The following is a 27603-nucleotide window of genomic DNA, read 5'->3' on the forward strand; positions in this document are numbered from 1 at the left end:
ATGTAATGCCTGATGAAATGCTAAGATCCTTTCTGGTTAGAACCATGTATACAAACAAAAACCGTTTCGCGAAAAAACTTTTTTCTTACGCTTTTTGTACCTACACGTCATTTATAAGAAAGTTTTCTTTCAGCCCAGCCTTCAGACTTTCTTAGCTATTTCCTAATTTCAGCACTAAAACCTTTTCAACACTTGTTTAACGTAAAATCGCAAATTGTTTTCATGGACGAGCATGCGCAGTGATCTAGAAGATGAAATGCTATAGATATGCCATATTCCTCGTAAAAAACCTTCAACGTCATAGCATCAACTTCAACTATCGAAGAAAACCCAGCCAACAGGGCTCTATTGGTCATTCAAAGAAAACCCAACAAACTGAAATAACTATGAAATTTTTAACCATAGGCAAATAATTTTGACACCGTCAATTTCGCTATCATCGGAATATAATAATCAATATAATTATCGGAACCATCCTCGAATGCCAGCCGAAGTTTTGCCATTCTGACATTGTTGCCACGCCTGTACACCATCCATGCTCCCAAAAGACACGGGAATTTCCTGACCAGGTCTCGAGTTTCGGTGAGATATTTTTTATGGTCAATTACTGTTTTCTTCTTCGTCCTTAATCTCTGCAAAATATCTGTACAGACACTTTTCACACCTTAGAATTCTTTGGTTGACACATAATTGTCACATAAATGAAGTATATTACTGTTGCACGGCAATTTCCTTTGAAATATTGAAAATCTAAATTGTTCAACTTTCTTAGGTTTCAAAGACCAACCCTGAACTTTATTTGATGAACCGACCATAACCTTCGTATCAAACACATTCTTATATAAAACGTGTATTTTCCCTGTTCGCCAGCGTGTAAAAACATTTACGCTGGTATTTATGACGTCAATTCCGGAGCCCAGGCTTCTTTATTCCAAAATTTCGAATATTTTGATGTGGCACAGGTACATCAAACATGGCGGAAGTTATCACAAATCTACACGTTTTGGTGAGTGAAAGCTTTATTGAGATTTTTTAAAAGATGTTTTTACTAAGTGTATAATGATATGATATGTTTCATTATAAGCTTTTTCATTTCATTTTTATGTGCCCGTGTCCTTAATTTGAGACCACTGAGAAGGGAATAATGATGGCCTAGCATGTTTATAGTCAAGATCGTAATTAACTGTTTTTTCTCTTGTATAGGCCAATCAGTAAGAGATATTTACATAAAAAGTTGTCAAACGGTTGCTGAACATCAAAAGTTTCATTCGGAGGGACATAATGGCTGTATGTTGTTTTTTTCGTTTTTGATGTCACAAGTTGTTACTGACATTCCTTTGAACCATGAAGATTAATGATCGATGTGAGAGCGTCATAATATGATTACGAGTTGTCGTTGATGCATAAGATATTTATTTCTCTGCTTAGAATTTTCGAAACTGTCAGTGACTTGGTTCATGAATAAGAATGATTGGACTAGCTAAGATAAAATATAATATAATGTAAAATATAATGATAATTTTGCGAAGATTTTTTAGTATTTATTTACTAGGGTTATCCTACAGATTACTCCAAACCTGCATTCATTTAATCGGCTCATGCTGTCATTATAAATAGAATAGCTGAAAAAATTAAAGTTTATTGTTTGTATTATGATCTGTATTAAATTTAATAAAATGTATGTAAGTTTGCCAGCCTTACTTTGAAACTTCTTTTGTCAAACAATTTTTCAAAGTCTTGTTTTATTGCTGGTTATACATCATAAACCTATGTGTTAGGTTGAATCTATAGATCAAGCTTGGCTACATAATTTTATCATTTCAATTAAAAAAGTTAAAATTATTTTTTGAAAGGAATCTGTCACACCAACAAAAATGGCTGGAAAGTTAGATACCCTGCCCAAGGAAGAATTGATAAAATATGTCAAAAAACAAGCAAACCAGATGAAAGATCTCAAAAGGAAAAATGAAGGTATTTGACTCAAACTCCATAAACTTTTTTTTAAAACATTAAATAATTGCATTAAAAGCAAATGTTATCTTTTTCTGTTATCATTTATTTTTTGGGCATAGAAGTGATCATTTACTTTGTGTGTTGAATAATATGAAATCTTCTATCAAAATCATTTTAAAGCAACCTTTTTGCATTTGAGGGTATAAAGCATATTTTTGTTTAACAGGCCTGGTACGATTCTCTTTTGTTTGCTTTGTGAAATGCAAAAAAATTGTTCAAAATCTATTAAAATTGAAGAATGAAATGATTTAATCAGGTCTTGTTAAATTCTAAACCACTCAAATGTAAAATGACATAGCAATTTTTCTGCTGCAAATTTCAGTTTATAAGTAAGGAAAAATTATAAATGACTGGTGATTGCCTGTAAATCAGTTTACCATAAATGCTGGGCCAAAACTATTCAATTTAGTTCCGGTTACAGTCACATATGTGTAAATGCTGCAAATTTTCAAGCAAATATTGATGTGACTGAGTCTACTGTAGAATTATTCCACAATCAGAATTGTTATAATTGAAACTATTATTTTTTCATAAGACTTGACTATAACAGTGAAGCACCAAAAAGAACAGATGGAAAAGTTAGAACAAGAGCAAAAAGCTTGGCTTTCCAGGGGGGTGTCAGCTGAATTTGAGAAGAAGGAAGAGCTGGAAAAGAAAGAAAGGGAATTGCAAATAGCAGCCCAACTTGGCCAACAAATGTTGCAAGAAAATGACAAACTTAGAAACAGATGTATTGAGTTGGAAGAAGAAAACAAATTGATGAGAGAGGTATATTGATAGAAACATGCCTGTTAAATATGAAATATATCAATAATAACATATACATATATATTAACAAAGAATGACCCATAATGAAATTAAATTTTGGGTTGTTACTGGGAGTTTTATGAAATGTGTGTTTATTAAGTGTTGTCTCGTGATCTCTAAGTGTTTGAAGCTCAGGTTATGGCATCAAATGAGATTTATTCCAAGCTTCATCCAGTTACCATAATCTTGCTGTTTCTTCATGACATCAAGTACTGCTTTACCAAGGACAACATCACATCAACACTGAAATATGACTCATGCATCTACTATAATTCATAATATTCATAGTTGTCTCAATGACTTTATTTCCTGATTTTTTTCGTAACTGAATCAGTAAATTGTGTGAACACATTAAGTTAAGGACCACAAAATTTAGCAAAACAAACCTGAAGTTATATTTTTCTTGTTTGTTTAACCTGGTACAAGTTTTAGTTACTTTTAAACTAACTCAATCTAAAAAAATGTGTTTTTACAGGAAATGAGTATTGAAATTGCTCGGTTAGATGGAGAGAAAGAGACAGTAGATCAAACATTGGTAATGGTGCAGTCTGAGTACAAGCAAGCTAAAATGGAAGCTCAGGTAAGAAATACAGAAGTAAATTAAGTTTTAAGCTCAGTTTAAGCTCTGTTTTAACCTTTTTTGCATACATTGACTAAAGTTCATTATTACTAAACAAGCACAAAAATGAAAGGGATGTTTGTACATTTGCTTTAATTGAATCAAAAATTATTGAATCATGTTAGTCAAGTGCCCTATATCCTCACTAGTGCATTTGATGGGAAGCTTCTTTTCAGGGTATGGTCATTTATAACACAGCATTTCTGCAGGGCAATCATTTGAATTTGTAGAGCCACATATACATTCTTTACCAAAAGTTCTGCAAGTAGAACTGGCTTTTAAGGGATTAGGAATGAATTTAATAGAATCAATTATACCGATGACCTCATATGAAGGCATAAATATTAGAAAAAAATAAAGTTTTTGCATGAAAAATATAAGCCATATATGGGTATTTGTAATTTGAGGTGAGTTGTTTCAACATTTGTCAGACTGTGCCATTCTGTGTTTTGATGTTTGGAAATAGTTTCAGCATGGGTAACTGTAAACCTTTAGTTCATAGGCAAATTTCAAATTTTCAAAGATTATTGAGACAGTTTTACTTTCTTTTATTTACTATTTTCTGTTGTTTTATCAGATTGCCTTAACAAAAATCATTGTTTTTATTTGTGTATTCAATGCTAATTTGTGTATTTGTGTTATTTGTGTATAAGCACAAAAATTGCTACACCTGCACATTGTTAAGGAGCTGTAACAGTGCCCATTGTTGAAAATCTATTGATTATCTATTTTGAATACAGTTTCTAGTATTTCAAATAATAATATACTTATTTCATAGCAACTGAAAGATGCCTTAGAATTGGCAGCTGCAGATCATGATAAGGAACATGAAAGATGGGAGGAAGAAACCCAAAAACTGAAGGAAGCTATAATGGTAAATTGGGATTGATGGTGTCTTGATGCTGCTTCTTTCAATAAATATGTTTTTACATTTTTTCGAAAAACCGGATTGGGTTTTTTCAAAGATATTTTAACTGGGTAATAGGAAACCCCTGTGAATCTAGCAGCAGCAATTTATAACTTTGATTAATTTTGAGCTTTTGGATCAGTAAATGGTGTAATTCTTGTCACTGACAGTCAAAAGAAAACCTCTAAATTGAATGTTTGCTTGGGCTCATAACTCCTCTCAACCTTGACACAGCTGATAGAAAGCAGACTTAACACAGGCAACAAGCTTTGCATTGCCCAACAATGTAGTAAAACGTCTTGTCATTGTTCAAATTCTCTCAAATGTTTGGTATTGAGTAAGAAGAAGAAAAAAAGAATCAAATAGTTTTGGAAAGGGAAGATGGGTTGTCAGATCTTATAAGAGAGGCAAACAATAGCACAATTGCTGTTTGCATGTTTTACAAAGATTTATAATGTGAAGATGCTGCTTTGCTGGATAATTGAAAGCAATCTTCTCTGTATCTGAGTTCTAGAAGTATTTGTAGAGCATAGTTGGTACATTCAAGTTTTTGAATGCACAAAAATTCGAGATACATATATATATGTATTTAACAGGTCATGGTGAAATGACTCATTTGGCAGCATTAAAGTTGTAGCTTCTAACCTCTGTTATCATTTTTCTAACTATTTTTTAATCATTATTTTTGCTATGAGAAGGAAATGATATCGTTTTCATTTATTATGAAATTTAGATTCTATTGATGAGCTCAGAGTAACTTTTGTAATTAAGTCAGTTTATTTCATCCTAAAGGAGCTGCAAAAAGGTACTTTTAGTGGAACATCAGCTGAGACCAGCCACAGCAATTCAGAACTGAACGAAATGAATAAGGTAAGAATTGTTTCAATGTGACAATTAAATGTTGCTTGAAGAATTAATTATTGTTTGTGAGCCAATATCAGTGAATCAGGCCGATGTATGCAATATGTCATTTTGTAAAAAGCTTGAATTTATGCACAGACAATACCAAGGGCTTTATGGAAATGATTGTTTTCAAAACAAAGTCAATTTTTAGTTTCTGTTCACGAGACCCTTTATCTGTATGAATACATGGATAAATTTTGTTCGTGTAGTGCACTCAAAATTTTTGGAAACAAATATTGAAATATTAGAAATTACATGCAACAAATTTTATTTGAAAAGTATTAAAGCATTTCCATCTTCCACCAAAGGCCTTGCAGACAAAGATTGATGAGCTGCAAGAGCAGCTTGACTCATTTGCAAAGCAGGAATGTGCCGCTGGGGAAACCATTGCCGAAAATCAGGTAATTGTTAGTGAAGTATACATCTGAAAAGTCCTGGATAGCTATAAATGATCAACAGGCATGTGGATGTTTTACATGAATCCCAACTATAGCAGTTATATATTGGGTGGCTGTATTAATCATCCTATTCAAGAAAAAACATGCCTAAGGATTCTCTTTAGTGTTTAAAGCTTCAGCTAACGAAATGCTGTGTACTGTGGTAAAATATACCATACTTAAACCATGCAAACTCAGATGTTACTGCTACAAAATCTCCACCTGAAGTCTAGAAAATATTTTTCAAAATTTCAAAGTAAACAAGACAAACATCTAATGGAGACCTATACAGATTTTACCAACCAAAATAAGAATTTTCAAACTCTTCATCTAACACCATTTTTGAGATAAAATCAGAGTGCCAACAGAATAGAACATGAAATGTAGTGTTAATTTGAAGAGTTTTAAAATCTCAGTTATCTTCTTTATCTCAATGTACTCTCTCCATGTTTGCTTGACTTACCTGTGCCATAATATAACTAGTTTGTTTTATTTTGTACCGTTGTACTTGATTTATGATGTTCTTCACATTTTGTAGGTTTTGGTCAACATTCCTATTATCTCAGATGTGATGTCATGATTTAATTTTGGCAATTATTGTTTTACTCAGGAACTTAGGACAAAATTGGAGGCAGACAGTGTGGAAATGAAGGCACAGAATGAGTCACTTAATTTTTTAAGAAAGAAATGTGATGAACTTGGTGCCAAAAATGAGGTAAGTTTTAAGAAGTGATTTTGAGGAACAAATTACTATATTTATTGCATTTCATTTTACCATATAGCTTATTATTATTGATTATCTCTTATATTGTTTATTGTATCTCATTTTGTCATATTATATCCAGTTATTTATTTAAGTTTTGTATTAAATTGTATCGCATTTCATTGCATTGTTTTGTATTGTATTGTTTTTTTGTTTTCGTGGTATGACGTAGTACTTTCCTTTTAAAGGAACTTCATCAATATGTGAATATGCTCAGTACAGAAAGAAACGAAAGCAACACATATTCAAAGGTAACTCTTGCCTACTGCATCATCCAATATAAGTTTGTATCCAGTAACATGAATAGTTCTGTTTAAATCATCATATCTAACCTTAAGGTTTTCACAGTTATATTGTAAAATGTCAAGTATTTGTGCGTTGAAATAAACCCTTATTGATCTCTTTCCTTATCTTGATATTTGACCTATTCCATTTTAGCAACTTGATGAGGAAATAAAAAAGCTGAAGGAAGAGAAAGACAAGATGGCACGATCAGTAAGAACGGCCAAAGGGAAGCTGGAGAAGGCTGCCACTCATGAAGAGGTAGGAGCCACGAATTGTAAATTCTCTTATTCATAACTAGGCTTCATTGGTATGACCATTGATGATTATTGGTTACATGTTAGATCCAGATATATCTTAATATCTAAATAGACTTAAATCTGGCTGTATACATTTCAGATCAAGGTTTTTTTATGAGCCAGTATAGATGATTGATTATCTTTTGCTGCTAATTTGAGATCTTCTAGAATGTCTATAGAAGAATAATGAGGCATTCATTTACTTTGTTAACATGGTCTTAGTTTCAGACTTCCCTCTTTCAGTTATAAGTTTTTCGATCTCTTTCAGAACGTTTATGCATTTCGTAGTGATAGATGAAGAAGGAGACTAGAAAATGCATTCTACGGCCGTAGAATATTGATTTCAAAAAGTATGAGATAAGAACCAGGTTCTATTCCCACACCAATAGGGGACATAAAGAAGTACCTACATCTTTATCATTTTGAAGGCCTTATATTAATATATTGTTTTCGTATCATGTTTCCAAGTTTTCTGACCTATTGCACTACAAGAACTAAATCCTCATTGATAAAGAAGTTGATCTCGTTAAAATGAATGACATGGGGTAATTAATGCAAATTTATGCGTATTTCTACCCATAATAGGAGCTAAAAGCCCAATTGAATTCCTTTCTGACTGAGAAAAGTGAGCTTCAGTTGATGGTGAAGAACTTGCAGCGTGAAAAGAAAACAATAATGCAGTCGAATAAAGTGAGTGCTTTTTTATTCAAAAAGGAATATTACATCTACTAGTGGATCTAGGTTATTTTAGGGCTGCCGTTTGACTTTCTTTCCAGCTAATGATATACAAGAATTTACTGACGTTAACATTTTATGAAGCCAATCGCTACGTATATTTTTGTCAGAAAAATCAGTTCCTTATTTTTCATTTTTACTGTCCATTAAAAGATAGAATTATTCTCTACAAAATGTTTTCATGCACTAAATTATGTCTTTTTGTCAATAATATTGAATGTTTGCCAAATTATACTTTTTTGGACTTGGTCAATGAAGATGCCCTTTAAATCATTTCAGCCAAATTTAACTTTCTCGGATAATTGAAATGTACCTGATTATTCCAAATTGTCTTATTTTTTTGTCGTTTCTAGTTCTGTATAGCTTTCGCATCCCCTAGCTTTATTTGAAATGCCTATACACATTTCTTCTTGTTAGCTTGCTCTTTATTGAATCAAGAATTTATCGTTTAGATCAATTTTGGTGCTTAATATTGATAATTGATGGGTGGCCTTAGTGTTCATCTCCTCCCGAACACTAATCGATCTCCGCCATTTTTTTTTGGCTTTTTCAATACCTAATCATCAATCACTCATCGTCAATCACTCATCGTCGATCACTCATCGGCAATCACTCATCGTCAATCATTCATCGTCAATCACTCATCATCAATCTCTCATCAATATCACTTTACGCTAATCATTAATCACTTACCAATATCTATATTACAATCCCCTAACTCACTACATTCAAATTTTAGCTAATCTTGGTACATTGCCAAACACTTGCAAACCTAAGTTGTAGTCTTGCATTCCTCGCAGATATTTTTATGCTTCAATCAATTACTTTATTTTACTTTAAAATTATATAATTGTAATATGTGACGATTGTAATGTGTGCGAGACAAGCTAAATGATTCATAAATGATGACATATTGAATGAATAATGAATTAAAATTAATATCAACCTTAAATTCTACTAATGATTTTATGATGCATATGCTTTAAAAATATAAAAATGGGTTGATTTTTAGAAACTGAAAGAGAAGATGAAAATGAATTCTGGTAGGCGGCCGTCATTGGAAGAAATGAATGGAGACCAGGTCCGTGATTGGGCACTGTTCTTCGTAGCCATAACAACTTAGCCTCTTTTTCTTTACATTCAACACAGGGCTTTTTTAACTAGATCTGTGAACACATCGAAATGATAGGGTCCCCTTGCAAACAGTAAAATGCAATTTAAATGCATCTTGATGCTGTTTATTATTCCATTTCGCAATGCAACGCCATATTGGTCATCATCACTCTCTTACACTACCAAGAATCTCAATTTTATACAACATCACATACACACAGAGCTTTTAAAACAGTATGACATACATAGCACTTCAGTGGAAATCCTTACCACAATGTATACATTCAACAACATTTACACACATTGCATATGAATGCGACGAAACACAAATCGCCACATTATTTTGCAACCGATATTCTTTCATGTAGTGAATACACTGTTGAACTAAATGTGAATTACAACGCTTGCATGGGCATGACGCACAAAGACTCGTTCACCTCAGTTTGAAGAGCATTTCTATAGATTGAAATTCAACTCACCTGGGGATCATATCGATCTGTGTCATCCATCTTACTGATATAAAACACACCATACAGCACGACACGACACATTTGTACCTGGTGCAGCTATGCACAAGTGTACGTTATATATTACAAGCAATGCAATTTTGTTCTTTTGAAGTGAATATATTTCACCTCAATACAATAGAATACAGTACAAGACAATACAATTCATTTGTCGTTATTTGAAATGAATTCTGTTTCAATGTTTGTTGCATTTTGGTGTAGTAAGGTTTGCTGTTTTGTATTGTTAGTGATTGTTAGTGCGCTTTACATGTTGTATTTATCAATGTGGTTTATCTACACTCTAACAACTTTTTTTCTCTCATTAAGATCAGTTTACGCGAGTCAGACTTTTAGACCAATGCTTGACAAATTTTCTAATTTGAACTTGCTGTTTACCTTCATTTTTGTCACATTTTTGAATAATTTTTTACCAGAATTTGCAAGTAGAGAACGAAGAATTGAGAAAAGAAATAAATTCTTTGAAAATGAAACTTGAGATTGAAGAAGGAGAAATTGGCAGTTTAGAAAACGTGGTCAAGGTAAGATGCAAGTGCTAGGTCGAGTCCTTTCTAATTGACTGGAAGAGGTGAATAAAACTCCAGGTAGTTACTTCGTCATTGTCGAATTTTTTTGTTCATTTGTTCCCAAAGTATTTATTTAGAACCAAATTGATTACCAAAGGTATTTTAGACACGTACATCAGACACGTACGTACATTATTTTGAGTGAGTTAATTTTCCCTGTTGTACTTTGATTATTTGAGTATGTTAATTTTCCCTGTTCCCTGTTGCATTTTGTGATACTTTGATAAAAATAAATCGTTTTAAAATAAATATTTTAATGATTGAATATTTAAATGAAAAATAATATTTCTTCTAATATCATAAACTTTAAAATTATTTATATCATCTAATGTGCAACTTAAATTTGTTATTACAAATGTTGAATTTCTGTGGTCCTTCAATTGGCGAATATATAAACAAGCAAATTAATTGATAATTTTCTGTAACATTTTCATAAATAAACTATTTTCTGTAAATTCAAAATGATTTTCCAAAAGGATTTGACGAAACAAAAAGTTGACATGATCAAAGAGTTTGAAATCATTAAGGAACGGCTGATTGATACAGAAAAAGATCTGACGAAAAGAGAATTAGAAAATGAGGTAATTATTCTGTTAAAATTTAAATTCATCTACATAATATCTTAGAATTAATAGTCAGCTGGACATAAAATTTAATAAATTGAATAATACTATACTCTAAACGCATTTAATGAATACAATGGAATATAAGTTAAAACGATTTTGGAGTTATTTTCTCCCTCTATTTCGTAAATTGGACGTCTGGATTATTTAAAGGTAGCTAATTTTGGTTAAATTAAAATTTGTTTAATTTTCGGAATAAAAAGTTAAACTCTTTGGCTCTTATATCATAATATTTAAATTTAACTCATTTTTTAAACTAGATCTTAATATTAATTTCATTTTACTTTTAAAAACAGCTTATTTTGATATTACTGTATTTTCATTTGTTAAGGAGATGGGAAATGTAAAGTCAAAGCTAAAAGCCGTTCGAAGCTAAAAATCATAACAATTTCAGGGAGAAAACACCTTTTTGTAGATTGTAATAGCAAAACGTCAAACGAGTTGATGAACTTCCTCGCTAGCACTTCATTGTTTGCTAGCAGCAAGTATTTTTCTTCTTGTGAGAGTACCGTTCGGGTTATGATGCTTCAAAGTGATCGACAGATACTAAAGGATCTTAAACCTTCTTTCAGTCAAAAATTGACCAATCAGTGAGGGTGACTCCGCTCACACGCTTATCGATTGACTAATAATGATTGACTGCTGGCATAGCCACTTTGGTATCTTTCGATTGCCTTTAAGTGTCTTGGTGAATGGCAAGGGGCTGATTAGGTGGTACTTGTATACAACATGTTGGACGTGGCTTAAAGCTCATCTCTCTGAAGACATTGGCATTTTGGACACTACTGTAGATAAGGATGCATCTTGCAACTTTTAGAGTTGATGTGTGAAAAGCTTACATCGAAAGAACGCGTATACAACTTTTTATCTTTTTCACCCTCCAGGATGATAAAGCGTCGTCTTTGAAGCTTCAATCAAGAGTTGACGAACTTCTTTCTACTCTGCAGTCTCTAAACGAGGAAAAAATGGTATTTACTTTTTTTCCTTCTTCTATCATTTGGCATGAAACCGAATGAAGTAGGCAAAAATATTTTGCATTCGTTATTGAAAAAAATTTCTATGGAGTAAACGTAGATTTGAGCATATCACATACAATATACATCTTACATTTCTTTGGCTAAAAATTCTTTTCATATGAATAAATCAAGAGCAACCAAAAGAAACTTTTCCATAGTACCAAATTTTGACGTCATCAAATATCTGAAAGATCAGCGTAAAGTACCGCTTGTGCAAAAAGCGCAAAATCAGTAAATATTTGCAATAGGGTGAGATATTGCCAATGGAAGATTTCAAGTTTGCTTAGGGGTCACTGTGTATTCTTGCCTGGCTCATACAGTTATTATCCAATGCCAAATTTCAGAGGTTTGATGGGGCAAGAGTGATCGCGTGGCCATATCTCAGTCAATTTTTAACGCATTCAACCGATTTTGAACATTCTCAGAGATATTCCATCAGAGACCGAATTCGCCCAGATATCTAAATTATGAGTCGTGATTTTTTAGGTTTCGAGGATTTTTTTGTCAAGAAAACATAAACTTATTCTCATCAAAAGACGAAATCACGCTGATTTGCGGTCCCTTATAATAACCCTGATATGAAGCAGCAAAGATTTTATATGCCGGACAAAATGTTGGATCAGAACTGCTGTCCGATAAAGGGATGTGTTTACTGCAATATATAGGGAATTTAGGGACAAATTAATTTGTTTGTTATTCGGAGGTGTCAGATGTTCGGTGTTTGGAAATGTCTGTTAATGGAAGTTTTCCCCTAACTTTAATATGGTTACTTGTTAAATTTTGTGTCAAACTTGTTGATCAGCATTTTCTTTTGTTGTCTCCTCATTAACAACAATCTGTTATTGCCTTAGCATCAGGAAAGTGAAATTGAGGAACTGTTTAAAACTCACGACGAACTTCAGGTCAAATATGACAATGAATGCCGAAGTAAAATGGTATGTTTTCGTTTTTTTAATTTGAATAGGCGAATCCAGACCAGGAATGGATAAGGTTAACAGTAAAAGATTTGATTCATTTTATTAAGTAGCACATTTTAACTTATTTTACAAGTTTATGGTCTACCTAACAGCTGTCTTTTCGTTTAGCCTGTCCTACAAAAGTTCATATTAGTAAGCTAACCTCGCTTAAAGTCTTCTTCGTTACGTCCATGATCGTCCATGAACCATGTTTTTGTGTCTGTTTTTACATGATATGCAGAGGATTGACTTTGACAAACACTGTTTAAGTCTAAAATCGCTTTTGTTCTTATATTGTACGTTTCTCTCATCTTTTTCATTCCGCTCTTTAATTGTAAGAGGAATTTCAAGTCGAGTTTCGAATCGAATCAAATGAAATCTAGGTAACCTACGTTGAGTCAAAGAAAAGATAAATTGAATTTGTTTGAAATATTTGCTGGCAACTGAAAGTGATCAAAAGTGCCTTTAAGACTCACGATGCAGTAAACCTGTCTTTAGAATGATTCAAACATTGCCTAAATTGAAGACATATTGCGTGCCCCAACCTGTCCATCGTTAACAAAGTCACATATAGAAATTCAGAGTTGGCTGAACGGCAGTATGGAAAAATATGGTTTTCCTAGTTTCCAGTTACAAAATTTTCGTGATATAATAAAATATGAAGAATTGATGTATGAAGAATGAAGAATAATATTTGTCTTGTTTTTTCATTACCTTTTCATGAATGATTTCCAATCAACTTTAAGGAAAGCGAGCAGAAAGTCAAGAACCTTGAAGAACAGTTAGAAAAGCAAGAGAACTCTCTTGAGGTTTTGAATGAAGAGGTAGGAATTTTTATAACCTTAGCTGTCTTGTTGCAGTCATCTTTTATTTTTTTTTTTTACATTTACTTTTCGATGGAAATTTGTAGTATCAATGGGAAAAGTAGCACAACAAAAGTCTGCCCTATACATTTCCATTTTTATCTATGCTCTTTAGATAGACCTTCCATGGCTTTAAAAGGCTCTTGTAGTGTTTATTGGATGGGTTCCTTGCAATATATTTTGGCTTGTTATCTTATCATAAAGAGAGTCTTCTTATATCACATAAAAAAAGTAGGCTTTCTATTCTTGGCCTTAACCTACGCTTTAATGAAAGGTCAAAACTTTTGAACATCTATCTATGTTTCTATGTTATCTATCATATAACTTTGGAATAAAGATTTTATATGTTCAGTTCTGTTATTCTTATTATCGTTGTAGATATATTTTTATTCCAAGATCTCTGTTTTCAGATTGGATGAACTAAGGATATTGTGAACTACGTAGCTTGAAATTCTGATTTATAAAAATCACCCCCATCTGTATTTTAAATTACGAGCATGTTATTCCTTCTTATTTGACTCTTTTGACTTCAATGAAGAAAGATTTAATTTTATCATTCAGCTGTCACTGTTAAAGTCAGGTGGAGAGTTGAAAATTACTAGAGATGTAGAGGTCAACACTGAACAGGACTGCGCGGAAGTTTGTGAAACGTCTACTTTGAAAGCTGAGATAGCAGAAAAGTGTCAAATTATAAGCGAATTGAATTCAAAAATACAGGAGATGGTGGACGAATTGGAAACTGAAAGGCAGGAAATAAAGATTTTGCAATCAAACTTTAGAGAAAAAGTTTCGTCTGTAGAAGAATTCGAAGAGAATGAAAAGCAAATTGCTAATATTAATGAAGAGAGTAAACAAGAAATGGAACTTCTTAGAGCTGAGCTGGAAGATTTGCGAAATACCCTCTGTGAAAAGCAAAGCTTCGAGGAAAGTAATTCGGGCGTTCATTCTCTCCAGGAAGAAATCGACAGATTGAGGCTTACTTTGAATGAAAAAGAGGCAGCTATTAAATGTGTTGAAAAGGATAAATGTGAAATATTGGAAGAGTTGAGAGAATTAAAGGGTAGTTATGACTGTCTAACAGCAAAGAAAGAAGAACGCGATCATGATGCTGAAAGACTTGAAGAAGAAAAGAGAGAATTACTTGAAGAGATTGAAAAATTAAGTGAAAATGTCAAGGAAAAGGATGCTGCAATAGGCAATCTCGAGAGTGAGTTGGATGCGGTAAAAGCTAAAGAGTCTAATTTAGTAGATGAAGTAGCCAAATGGAAGGGACTGGCGGAAAAGGATGATCATCGAAATTCAAATGAGCCCGATAAGTACAAAAAAGGTTATAAGAAGATCAAAGAAAAGTTCAACGAAGTTGGAGCGCTGAATGAGAAACTCAAGCAAGAAATTCAGGCAAAGAATGTTGAGTTAGAAGAGCTGAAAAAAGACGTGACAGACCGAATGTCGACTTCGCAGAATTTAAATGGAGGCATGTCTGAAGAAACTGAAAATAGCAAGTATTCTGAAATCATAAATGAAAAGAACTTATTGATAACCCAGTTGAAAGATGAGCTGAAGAAGTATAAAGAGGCTAGTGGGTGTGAAGGTGCTTTAACCGAGAAAAACGAAGTGCCTGAGAAGAATGGGTCAATTGAGGGTTTAAACGCCGAGACAATAAAACAAGCAAAAAAGACCGAAGATGCTAGTCAGCTAAGCGCAAAATGTGGAGCATACGAGCAAAAGTGTTCGGGTTTGGAAGCAAAAGTAGAGCAACTCACACGGGAAAATGAAGAGGTAGAAAAAATACTGGAGAAAGTAAGAAAAGAATTAGGTAACCGTGATATGTTGTTGAGAGAATCTGAACTGGAAAGGGAGGAGTTGAAAAAGAAGGCTGACGAATTAATTAGAGTTGAAGAGCACGTAGAGAACCTGTCGAGATCGATAGATGAAGAACGAAGAAAATTCAGTCATTTAGAAGAGAAGAAACGTAAAATTGAAATTGAAAACAATGATAATTATTTAATAATCAAAGAACTAAAAGAAAATATAAAGGAGAAAGAAAATAATACCGTAGATTTAAAAAATCGAGTCCAAGTACTTGAAGATTTAGATAAAGAAAATGATAAAAATAAGGAAAATGAATTTCTGAAAGTAAAGAAGACGATAGAGGATCTTCAAAGAAGATTGGAAGGGACTTTAAATGAAATTGAGATGCAAAAGACGGAGCTTCAGGAAAAGCAGACAAAAATTATTGACCTAGAAAACAGACTGCTAAATTTAGAGGAGCATTGCAGCTCACAACAAGTAGAATTTGATGCAGAAAAAACCCGACTAAAGCAGTGTGTGAAAGATAACGAGCTACTGCTGTCTGAAAAAGAGGAATTATCTATTAGATTATCAGAAAGAATTTCTTCACTTGAAGAAAAGGAGATTGAGATGGAGAAATATCTGAGGGATGAAACAGAGAAATTTGAATATGAATTGAAAGTATCAAAAGAAGAGGGCGATAAAGTTATAGAGTTAAAAAATGAACTTGAAATTATTAAGTCTGCATTTGATGAGCAAGATAGAAAGATTAAAGACTATGAAGCACTAATAAAAGAAAAGAATGAAAGTTTAAGCATTGCTAAAGAGGAGCTTGCCAGTGCGAGTATTGTGTCCGAAAAAGAATCTATGGCTAATAACAGTGAAAAGGAAAAGATGGTTGCTCTTGATGAGGAGATAAGAAAGGCGCGTGAAAAAATTGGTAAGTAATCTTGGATAAAGCAATTGATAGAAAACGTTGCATGTCAGCATTTTGTGCAATTACAATTTGTCTCACACGCTACCAAAAAATGGACTGGTCATTTAATAAACATTTAAAAAAGGACATTTTTCACTTTGGGTGCACATAACTAGTCTCCCTTTCAAGGATGTGTGCAACGTCCTTTGTTTCTAATCAAGATATGAATATGTAGAAACATTTATGCCATTCCAATCTATATTGGACGTGCTTTTGTGTTAGAGGCGAAAGATCAATAATGTTTGGTCTTATCGACCCTTTGCTACAGTATTAAACAATCTTGCACAAGAGGTTCTTTACTTTCTATCTCCTCTGTATGTGCTATTCTTTTCATACTTAGAGATGGTTTTTGAAATGTTTCTTGTTCTGTTTTGCTCCCTATTCAGATTTTTACAAAGCCAGCTGCTCTGTTTCGCTATTCTAACTTTCATCAGTTCAACCTAGATCCCCCCCCCCCCCGGGCTCCCCAAATATACCTTGGCAGTTTCGATTTTGCAATCGAATTTTTGGCTCAATTTCGAATTTGCTTAGAACTTTTTTGAAATGTTAGTTGAAAATGTTTGTAAATATTAAAAAATTCTTCTTTTATAAATATGTTAAAATTTGAAATTAATTGTTTTTAATAATTGTTTGATTGTTTCAGTCTCATTGGAAACCAGTAACAAACAAATGACAGACAAGGTGTCAAAATTCAAATCAGTGGCGATAAAGGCTAAAAAGGAAATCGATTCTGTGAAGGAAAAGGTAAATTGATATTCTCAAGTAGGACTTCGTGTTAGTAGGCCTTTAGTGAAGAGGCATTCGTTGAAGACAAGATAAATAATATCATAATCCCTTGAAATTTTTCTCTCCCGTGTTTGTTTTTCTGTTATCGGCATTTAATATTATCTTAATGGACTCATTGCCTTCCCGTAAATTTGAGATTTATATTTAAACACTTCTGCGATTTAGACATCTAATGAAAAGCAGCAGTTGGAAGACACAATTTTGGCTCTGAAAAAGGTAAGAACGATAATTATCGCCTTTATGAGAATACTGTTGTTCATCTCCTCGCAGCATATGTAATATCTTTTCCGATTTGTCATTATCTCTGAGTTAGGATTTTTCCGATGTTTCAAGAACGGCTTGGCACTAACTCTTTGTCTTTGATTTTTTTATTCACCCCCATACTAAGGCGACTTTAAGCTGCACTCAGGCGAGTTTAAGGAATGTCCCTATCGTTAACTGTTTTTTTGCCGTAGTTATCCCTTGATTCTGTAATTGAAAACTTTGCCAAAAGCCAAAACGACATTTACTTCGGCATGTACAGTATAGTCCGGTTATAACGTACTTTAAGGGACCGGCGGATTAAGTAAGTTATATCCGAAATACGTTGTAAACAGGGTAAGGAAAAAGTGATTATAACCAAGTTGTAAACAATGTAACTAGAATTAAAAACTTTCAACTAAATTGTTATAGGCCCAGTTAGAAGAAGTCTGAAAAACATTTCTGAGTATCCACATTTTGTTGACTGCAGGAACAATACGCTTTATCCAAAAGTGCGTTATAAACGAGTACGTTATAAGCGGGGTACTTTCTTAATGTTAAGTGCGGACCTTTTTCCGGGACCAAGTACGTTACAGTACATTATAACCGGAAGTACGCTATAACCGAGTACGTGATAACGAGGTTATACCGTATGACTGCATTTCTAGCAGATCTGAGATATTTGAACTAATCCTACCACCTAGATGTATTTATTGGCTTCTCTAGTTTTATTAGGTTTAGCAAGAATACTGTCCTTCAGGCTGTATATCAAACTTTGATTCGCCTTTAGGATATCCAGTGTCACAAAGATGAATTTGAAAATCAAAGCAGTGATCTGGCAAGCTTGAAGCAGAAATATGAGGTTTGTTTTATATGAATATTGTCAATTAGATTAACTCTTTTGGTATCGCTATGTCTTGATTCGTTAAAAGGAAGGCTGTATTTAAAGAAAGGCCCCCAGTCAAAGCAATGCACTGTCTTTCCACTGTTAATGTTTACCATTTCTTGGGCTTTTCCAGCATTTGGGTTTTAAGCATTCAGTTTTCAATAGACGATGTCAATAAAAGCTTTTAAAGTCAAAACGGCCTATGGAATTTTGGAAACCTTTGAAGTGAATTTTGATATCATACCAGACTTCATTATATTCATTTTGAATGTTATTATCATCGATTATTATCATCTGTTGCTGATATTTCAATTTCTGCACTTAGGAAGTCATGAAAGAATTGAATGAAATGACAGAAAATGCAGATAAAGAAAGCAACAGGTATTTTATGTTATATTGCTAGGATTTCTAATGTAAAGCCACTGTATTGTTGGATGTTCAGAAAAAACCCTTTACACAAACACTGCTATATATTAATAGTTGCTAATACATTGACTGGCAATTGGACAGTGGCTGCTTAATCGTTACATCCCCAATAGCAAGTCAAGTTACCACAGGGTTTTACCTTGAAATGATATTGCTTGGTAATTATTGAAAAAGAACGCATCGATCTAAGAGACAAGCATTGTGTATCGAGACCCAAACAACTGCGCTGGCCAATATATCTGTTTGGAGCTTTAGTGTACTTTCAACAGAGGAAGAACGAATCATGTCCTGATCTCTCCCATCACATTCGTCTAAGCTTTTTGCATTTTGGTTTTCTACCTACTTTGACCTAGGTTATTCTAGATCTTGTATTTTTTTCAGATGTTTCGAGTATGCAGAGCAGATTAAGACTTTATCAGCTGAAGTCGATGTAAGAGAAGTAGTTCTTGAAAGATCCTTCTTCGAAATATTTTTTAGTGGAACCAAATTTAAAAATGGCTTTGAAAAAAGCAATTTTTTCGACATACTGAAGTTTTTCGTCTGACACTCTTCAAAGTGTAAAATGTGAGAGGAATGATTGAATATGCTAAGAATTCATCAAATTTTCAGATTTTAACGAATTTGAATCTAATTTTGAAAAGAATTTTGGAAAAAATTCAGTTTGGACATCGTATATTTTTTAGAAACTGCAAGTTTCAATTGCCTCACTTGAAAATCAGAAGGCCAGCCTCGAAGTGATCCTGAAAGAAAAGGAAGAGTCTTCTATTGCACTTGCATCACAACTGAACGAGGTAGGGCCTCGTTGTCATATTGATTTGACAGATGTAACCGGCTTTTGACTATGCCGGTGATGAGTAACTTTAACAAACACTGTGTTATGTATTATACATTATTTTGGTTAATCTCTATGTTGTAAGCTTTACAACCTTTAAGTTTTATTGTTCTAAGAGTGGCTCACTTACATTGATGACAGCTACCCAATTCTAAATGGCTCGTGATTTTCTTTCGTTGTCATGTTAGAAGACCTTAAACTAAGTTGGCCTAATAGTTGCTTTGCAAGATAGTAAATGAGCAAGTCGCCATTCTATTACTGCAAAATTTCGACTCTGTTTAACAGACCTTCGTAGTGCTCTTGACATCAAATGTACGTAGCAAATAAGTTTCAACTAAGTTTTTGCAGCAATTATTCAGATATTCTTTTTGCTTTTTTAATATTTCTTGTAGACATATTTCTCTGTTCCTAAATGTTAAAAAACTGTACTCATAATATCCTATTTCAATAGGCAAAAGGCGAGAAAAGCAAGACGGATCAGCTTTTGGTGCAAGAAAAAGAAGGCCACGAAGCAACAAAATCTGCGTTAGCAAAATCTCTCGAAGAGTATGAAATCGCGAAGAAAGTGAGTCGAGTTATTATTCAAATCTGTCCCTGTAGCAAAGTAGATAACATGGTTGTGTCTCGTCACATAGGGCAAAACCGTACAAGCTCGAACCTCACTACAAGCAACGATCTGAGTACAAGAGGTACCAGGAAGGCCTCTGTATCTTGAATAAAAAAGACGAAATGTTTAGTTTGGTTATGTGTTTGGAACTTGTTGCTGTTATAAACCCGAAGTTGCTTTAATTGCGAGGTTTTAGGGATGTTTGTCTTGCAGGCTTTGTCCATTTTTATGTGTTATTCATTTTGTATACAAGAAAGTAATTGCAGACAGCATGCTTGCATTAAAATTGTTATGTTTTTGTTTAGAATGTTCATCAAATGAAGATGATTAGTTTAGAAATGGAAGACTACCAGAGAACAGTAGAATCAATGCAAGCCAAACTGGCCGATCGCGAGAATGAATGTGAAATGTCAAACAAGCAGATCAAAGAACTGCAAATACATATCGAAGACCTAAACAAACAGATAGGTTTGTTGACTTTCTTTTGAGATTTTGCTCTTAGTAAATAATTTAGGTTTCTGGCGTAGAATTTCTGCGTTAAGTCAGATTACTGTGATTTTGCCAGAACAGCATCAACTTGATGATTATTGGCAGTTTGATGCTAAATACTGACTTTTCGTACGAAACATTAGTGGCGACGCCCCAAATGGGCAAGACCTTTAGCAAGAAACGATGCCCCTGTGGCCTGTGTAATGCTTTATGCCTGACTGAGTTTCATTTGTTTATCCTAAATTATATTTTCATGTTGTTGATCTTGTTTTTTATTTATTTTATAAAGCGTCTTTAGAAGGCACAAACAACAATGTCAGCCAACAGATAACGAATCTTACATCACAACTACTTCAAAGAGAGGACGAATTAGCAAAACTATTGATCGAGGTTGGTTGGATAATGAAGTTTTGAAAAGAGTAGTGAAATTAACGAAAAATCTACCGATTATATAGGTAGATAAAGCAAGTTGAAGAGCTAGTGTGTCTGTCTGTTGAAATTATGTTACAAGTTGATGGTTGAGTTCTTTCAGTAAAGTTAGGTATAGATTTTCAGATGTCAAATTTATAAACAAAAATTAGGAAGATTAAAATAAGAACCAAAACTTTGTTTGCAATACGAAAAAAGAGATCCGATCGATACATTGATTTCGATTTCTCCTGGTTCAATTGAAACTTTAAGTGTTAACGTGTTTCTTCTTTTAAACTATTACTTTATGCTTTGCTTTTTGCAGAAACAAGAATTAGAAAGTAAAGAAAATGGATTGAAGCAAAATATCGAGGATGTATCGAGAAAATGTGAAGAAGGGATGGTAATGTCAGTTTTTAATTTTGAAATAAACAAACTAGATTTTCCCTAAATTCATATGGTGGTTTGTTACCAAAATCAGCCGTGTTTGGCCTTACGTTTCTTGTAACTTTGATGAAACGCTAATAATCCGGTCCTTTCGTAGAAGAAACCATTGCACTGTTTTCTTAGAAGAAAGCCTTTGTACTACTTCCCTGTAATTGATACCTGTGTACTGTCCTCTTGAAGCATTTTCGTTTTATAGGTGTTTCAGAAAAGTATTTGTTTTGTTCAACTATGTTTTTTATACTTTCAGCGATCTCAAGAAAAATTAACTGACATCTGATGTATTCATTTATTATTGTTTTCTTGCACAGATGTTATTATTTTTTTAGATTCAAATATCGGAATTGACAGCAGAGAGAGAAAAGGCTTTGCTGCAGGTGATCTTCGTTTACATGTATAATCGATGCAGAAAATTACAGTTTAAACCTATTTATCGATATCAAGTTGGCATCAAATATCGTTTAGATTCCTAGGCTCCTTTAGACCCTTTGAATGGGAATCACATACTAGCCTGAAAATGCTCTTGACGTCTAAATTCTGTATACCAATATGGTAGCCATTAGTTGAATTTTAACCTGGATCCTGTACATTGAAAATCTAACTTGTGTTTGTATTGTACTATGTGTCGATTTTTGTTCTAACAGCTGAAGAAAGAGAAGGATGCTCACCAGAAAGACGTACAATCTGCTGAACTGAAATTTTCTAGAGCGAGTACAGAATTAAGCTTACTGCAAGAAGCGTACAATAACTGCAAACAAAAATTCGAAAGCTACAAAATACGAGCACAGAATGTTTTGAAGCAACAGAAAATGAAGAATACCGATAATGGTGAATCCCATTCGGCTCAAGACAGATCGAGGCTCGAGGATACTTTAAATCAGTTAAAAGAGAGGCTGGTAGAAGCGAACACAAAACTAACGTCGACAACATCCGAAAATGAGGAGTTGGAAGCTGAACACGAGAAACTACAGAGAAATTACGACAAACTTGTTGAAGTTACAAACTCAAAAGAGCATGAATGGAGAAACAGGTTATCTTACTTGCAGTCATTTAAATATCGTGATTCTGTGCTTTGGCAACTTTGTTTTTTCTGCAAAATTCCCTTTAAAAGCCGTCAAATCTGTTTGCCTTTATCTTTATAAGATTTTTGAAATCTTTTTCTGATTTTGAAATTAACGGTAAGCAATTTCAATTTGTGAAATATCTTTTCAGATTAAAGTCAGATTTTTCTGCTCATACCTGAAATGAAATACAGTTACTTAATAGAAAATTGTTTTCTTTACTGACGTTAGTTTTTCTGTAACCAGGTTTGCCGAACTTCAAAAAGGATCAACAAAGCAACTTGCTGAAAATGAGGAAAAAATTGCAAGCTTATCCCAAGAAAACGATTCTTTGAAAACGAAGCTCAAAGTGAGTCCAGTTTGTCATCAAAGTTGGTTTTTAAAGATATGTGTTGTTTTATGTTTATAGAAATACGTATATGATTCACAGTTCAATCTGTAGACTGCAGTAGTATTAAGTTTCATATGTAAATAGCACGCCTGTAGAAAGTTTGATGTAAAATTAAATGCTCATTATGTGTATGATGGTGTAAGATTAGCAGGAGAGAATCCCATGATGTAATTCATACGAACGCTTGTTCGTGTTGATTGCTTCCTATATTTTGTTTCTGTTGAGAGTGCTGTCGATTTTGTGGTCTTGTTTAACGTGCAGAATACACCGAGCCTTGATGGTTTTTCTGACTGAAGTCTCTATATGCAAAACTGAGTGTATACACAAAAATGATTGGACGCTACGAATATGTTATTGATTACGTTACTGTGGATACGAAGACAATGCAATGTGTAGATAACAGAGATTCAACGAAGGACATGATCAAAGATTGGCAGTGGTCACTACAAACATTTTTATCGACATTAATCGATCGATCTTGACTTCAATTAAAGCAAATCAAACGTTTGCTGCTACAGAACTTAAAGATTTGAAGTTTGCAGGGCTGAGCTTTTTAAAATTAACGCTTCTTTCCTGTAACTGATTTCAAATTAAATTTTGAAATAATGCATAAGAATATGTTACAATTTTATCTGCAATTTATTTATTGGAAGTGCTTTAATTATACCATCGTGTTTACTCTATAAAAAAGAAATGCGAAAATTAGGAAATTTAATCTAACTTTATTCTTACAGGGTAACGAAGAGTATGAAGCAATGGCTCAAGATTACGAGAAGACAATAAAGGAATTGCAAGATCAAATACGAAAGATGCAAAAGAGTCCAAAACGAGTCAGCAGCAAAGACAAGAAGACACATGTCTCAGATGGAAGTGTGAAAGAGCATAAAGGAACACCGGAAAAATTAAAGCTGTCCTTTGAAAATACAGCTGAAGGGTCAAACGGGCTTGTGGAGCGGCCTGGGGCCGAGGTATGTAAACAATAGGCCTATATGTGGGTTTTTGACAGCTTTGCTAGAATGGTGACGGCCAATGTAGCTTATTTTGGCAAAAAGTGATTCTTGGCAAAAATTGTGCCCATGTTTGAATAGTGTTAACCTAAATCGGGATGACTTGGGGTAAAGGCTTTGCGTTTGAACTATCTCTATGTTTTGACGCTCTTCTTTAAAATAAAATGTTTTTGTTTACAGGGAATGGATTCAAGTGAACTAGAAGCCATTGACAAGGTAGGCTTTTTTTCTCCACTCTTTTTGCAATCACCATTTTGCCATGGCAGCAAGGTCAAAAAGTCTTTCTAATTAAATTGGGCCAAAAGTGACAGTATGATATCTTTTCATAATTATTCTTAACCATGATATTTTATGTTAAATGCATGGCTCACTCCTTCAGGCTCACCACTTCTTTGTAGGGTCCTTGATTTTGGAACTCTTAAAATCCTTTCTCTCTGTTCTTATTTTTTATGTTTTTATTTTATTAAGTTCTAAACACAATAAATTGATCGCTTCAATGTCGATACCTATAATCAACGTCTTGGACTGCATTATAACTGCTATTTGCTTTTGCAGTCATCATTGCCCGCCACACCAGTTTCAACGGAGGCCGTAAACATTCTAGAAAGGATTTTATCGCCGACGGAGCAGCAGACCCAAATACTATGGCCAACGTGTAAGAAAATTTAATAATTTACTGTTGCAAGGCTAGAAATATTCATTCGGCCTTTCTTCTTTCGATTTGATCGCCGACTTTTTCCCTAAAAATATTATTGTTTTTTTCCGCAGCTCCAACAGCCGCTAAGGAGGAGGGCCTGAAACTACGCTCCACGCTAGCAACAGCGGAAAAGAATGTTGAGCATCTTTCAGTTGTATGTTTGTTTTTTGGTTTTTCCACCAGTTATATAAGATTTTTGTTGATTAAATTTTCTTAGGTTGAAGACATAGTAACAAAAATTTGTCTATATCAAAATAAAATGTATGTTACGATTTCTCTCATTTTCCTGTTTGATTTGTTGGACTTCTGTTTTTTCGAATGTCGCCCTGTTTGATTGCATATTGTTTGTATTGAATAAGTTGAAAGATGCCAAACCATCCGTTACTTGTTACGAATCCCACCTCCTAGAATGTGGCTTTACTTCCTTTCTTTCAAAGCGTTTAATGAACTTTTCTTCATAGTTACTGGCCGAGACTGAGGGGAGCAATGTTCGGTTATCAGAGCAAATAAAAGTATTAAAGACAGAAATTAGACGGTAATAACTTTCATAGTAAATAACTTCCTGAGTTCAATATTTGTTACCCGCAATATGCTCGCTCTTTATAATTCCAGACTACTAATAATTTCCGCATAACTACTCATCAAAGTGACCAGTTAATAACGATTTTCCGTTTAGTGTCATGAATACCATACTAACGAAAGACTTCAGACATTCTAATCAATTAGAATTGTTTCTTTTACCATCACTTAATGCCAATCGCAGAGAGAAAACAGGATAAGATAAGTGAGTTGGAAGCAAGGGACTCCAGTTTTCCGGGGGTTAGCCTTTAATCGATGTTAATCAGTCAATACCAAAGCTGAATCATTAGTCCCATTTTTTCTAGGCTGCAGATATTTGACTAACATGCTTTTCTGTTAATCAAATGCTAAGTTATCGCGATCCAGGGAACTAATCTGCTTCCATCCCTAAATCTTAGCAATCTAAAAACATGATGTATACATTTGCTATAAGCTTATTCTCTTCTCGCTTTCCTCCGTCCAGCCCCTTTGTTTGCCCCTCTGCGTGTTTTATTTTTTTACTTTTTAAGTGCTTTCTGGAACCCATTTAGCACGCTTTATTCTCCAACAGCATGCAACAAAATCAGGAACGAGAAGAAGCATTGAGCAATCTCGAGTACCTTAAAAATGTCATCATCAAAGTGAGTTGCCACTTACACGGTGCCTTAATTCTTAAGTTGTATTCTCAAATCTTTTACCCTTTATCCTTTACCGATAATTTAGATAGAAAATTTCTTCGAAAATTTCATTCCTCATTAACGTGATCACTATATGTCCCCAAAGTTCTCTATCTTGACAGTGTTCTGCTCCTGGTGATGTTTAAGGAGGATTCCAAAATCTTCATTCCTTTTAACAATTTGCTCCATATTATATAGTTCATGAAATGTGGTGCAACTGAGAGAGAGTGTATGGTCCCAGTCTTAACTACGATGCTCAAACTGAACCAAGAAGAAAAGCAGTTTATTACCGAATTTGCCAAAGGTACCCGATTTTTAAGAATACCTAAACGCAATTCATTACGACCATGGTTTTTAGTTCCTCTTTAATTTGTACTTATCCCGTCTCCTTTTGACTCCTGATCTCGTACAACTGATTTCATTTTGCAAACATTTATTGGCGTATATATTATTCATGAGATCGAGAGATCGAGAAGATGAGTTTCTGGCAATCGAGAGGTGTACAAAGTATAACATTGGCGAAAAGATTTGCTTTGAAAAACATCTGTACCAAAAATGTGAAGTTAGGTGATGTCACGCACCTTTCTTCTTGTGCCCCTTCACTGCTTTTGGGGGCCCTACTTTGCTCTTTTTTGCTCTTTGTTTTCCCATTTATCTAAAGTTCCCAAATTTCAAACCAAACAATTTAACCGACGAAGGGCAATAAACAATTAATATAAACTCATTTTGTTTCAGGTGAAGCTGATCAGGGGGAAGATCCTTCCGGCTGGTCCAGTTATGTTTACAGGTGGACATCGTTCTCATAAAAAGCCATTCCATGCCTTTTGCGATAACAAATGAAGAATATTCTAGTAAAGGTCTATGGAACTTGTGAAACATTTCATTTTTCTTAGTTCGTTTCTTTTTTCCATAGATCATGCTTTTTACACAACCCTATTTTTAATACTCATCACTGACACAATGCATAATATTAGATTTTTAGACAAGATAGATGATTTTTGAAACATCCACTTTTACTGACTGAAAAGGCTCTTAGAAATATTTTTAGATAATCGATTTATTTTTACATCCTTTCCTTTTCCTCACAATTAGAATGCAATTATTAGTGTAGCTGATAACATTTCAGATTCAAGTGAATAACAATTCTCCTTTTAATTCAATTCAGAGTTCAATTTTCCTTTTATTTTGACTGTCCCAATTGTTGCCTCCGTTGTCGTCTAGCTGTCCAGGCCCAGGGTGTGAAATCCCTTGAAAAAATTTCATTGCAAAAACGAGGAGTTTTTTGCCATCTAGGTGTGCTTAGTTGGCAGATTTCCAAACTTGTCGGCAAATAAGGAGTGGCTCACCAATAAACTTTTTCGGAAAATTTTGTTCGGCAAATGGGACTTTGAAACCCATCTTGAGCACAATAGCTAACAACGAGCCTAGAACTGATCTCGAACAGAATTCAACCCACCCCCAAAAACACTTCAAAGGTTGGGTTTTTGTACATCTCCCTTTGGCTTAATCGACAACATTTTTTCTTTATTTATTTCGAATCTATTTATTTTACTTTGTGATCGCTTCCATATTGATAGATTAATAATTTCGTTCACAATTCCGCAGCAACCTGTTGCTTTGTATGTTAGATAAATAGTAATTGAAATATTTCATTTTTGAAATATTTATAAAAATTAATAAGCCGAAATTGAATGAAAGAGTGCAGTTGTAAGATATTTTCCCTATCGGATAGTAAATTGTCATTATTAATTGTTGACGTAAATTACTGGTGACGAGAAAGTAATCAGAGGTGAATTTTTGTCTTCAGCAAGGACTCTGTGTTCAAGGGGCACTTTTTAAGCCAGTTGTGTAGTTTGATAGATTTTATATGCTTATACTTATATTTGAATAATGGCAATTGA

General features: G+C 33.8%; 1 protein-coding gene across 4 annotated transcripts; it reads left to right on the forward strand.

Annotated features, from left to right (window-relative positions):
- The first annotated feature begins 896 nt into the window (after positions 1–896).
- On the forward strand, positions 897–27485 carry LOC135684526 (uncharacterized). 4 transcript variants are annotated; one of them, XM_065200114.2, is made up of 40 exons: positions 897–1006; positions 1204–1287; positions 1854–1971; positions 2549–2781; positions 3296–3400; positions 4218–4313; positions 5139–5216; positions 5558–5650; positions 6297–6401; positions 6638–6700; positions 6888–6992; positions 7616–7720; positions 8778–8846; positions 9819–9923; positions 10445–10549; positions 11476–11559; positions 12459–12542; positions 13310–13387; positions 13988–16157; positions 16837–16937; positions 17145–17195; positions 18010–18081; positions 18431–18486; positions 18913–18961; positions 19215–19322; positions 19815–19928; positions 20276–20438; positions 20749–20849; positions 21193–21270; positions 21641–21688; positions 21956–22341; positions 22619–22721; positions 23498–23731; positions 23951–23986; positions 24326–24425; positions 24539–24621; positions 24929–25002; positions 25597–25666; positions 25901–26006; positions 26438–27485. In XM_065200114.2, the coding sequence occupies exons 2-40, from the start codon at positions 1282–1284 to the stop codon at positions 26506–26508; spliced, it is 6006 nt and encodes a 2001-aa protein (XP_065056186.2). In that variant the 5' UTR covers positions 897–1006; positions 1204–1281; the 3' UTR covers positions 26509–27485. The 4 variants fall into 4 exon arrangements, with proteins under 4 accessions (XP_065056186.2, XP_065056189.2, XP_065056187.2 ...); XM_065200117.2 differs by lacking the exon at positions 10445–10549; XM_065200115.2 differs by lacking the exon at positions 8778–8846.
- The last annotated feature ends 118 nt before the right edge of the window (positions 27486–27603 follow it).

Source organism: Rhopilema esculentum, chromosome 21 (assembly GCF_057945365.1).
Source record: "Rhopilema esculentum isolate cy_ngs chromosome 21, ASM5794536v1, whole genome shotgun sequence".
In the NCBI taxonomy this organism is placed as follows: Eukaryota; Metazoa; Cnidaria; class Scyphozoa; order Rhizostomeae; family Rhizostomatidae; genus Rhopilema; species Rhopilema esculentum.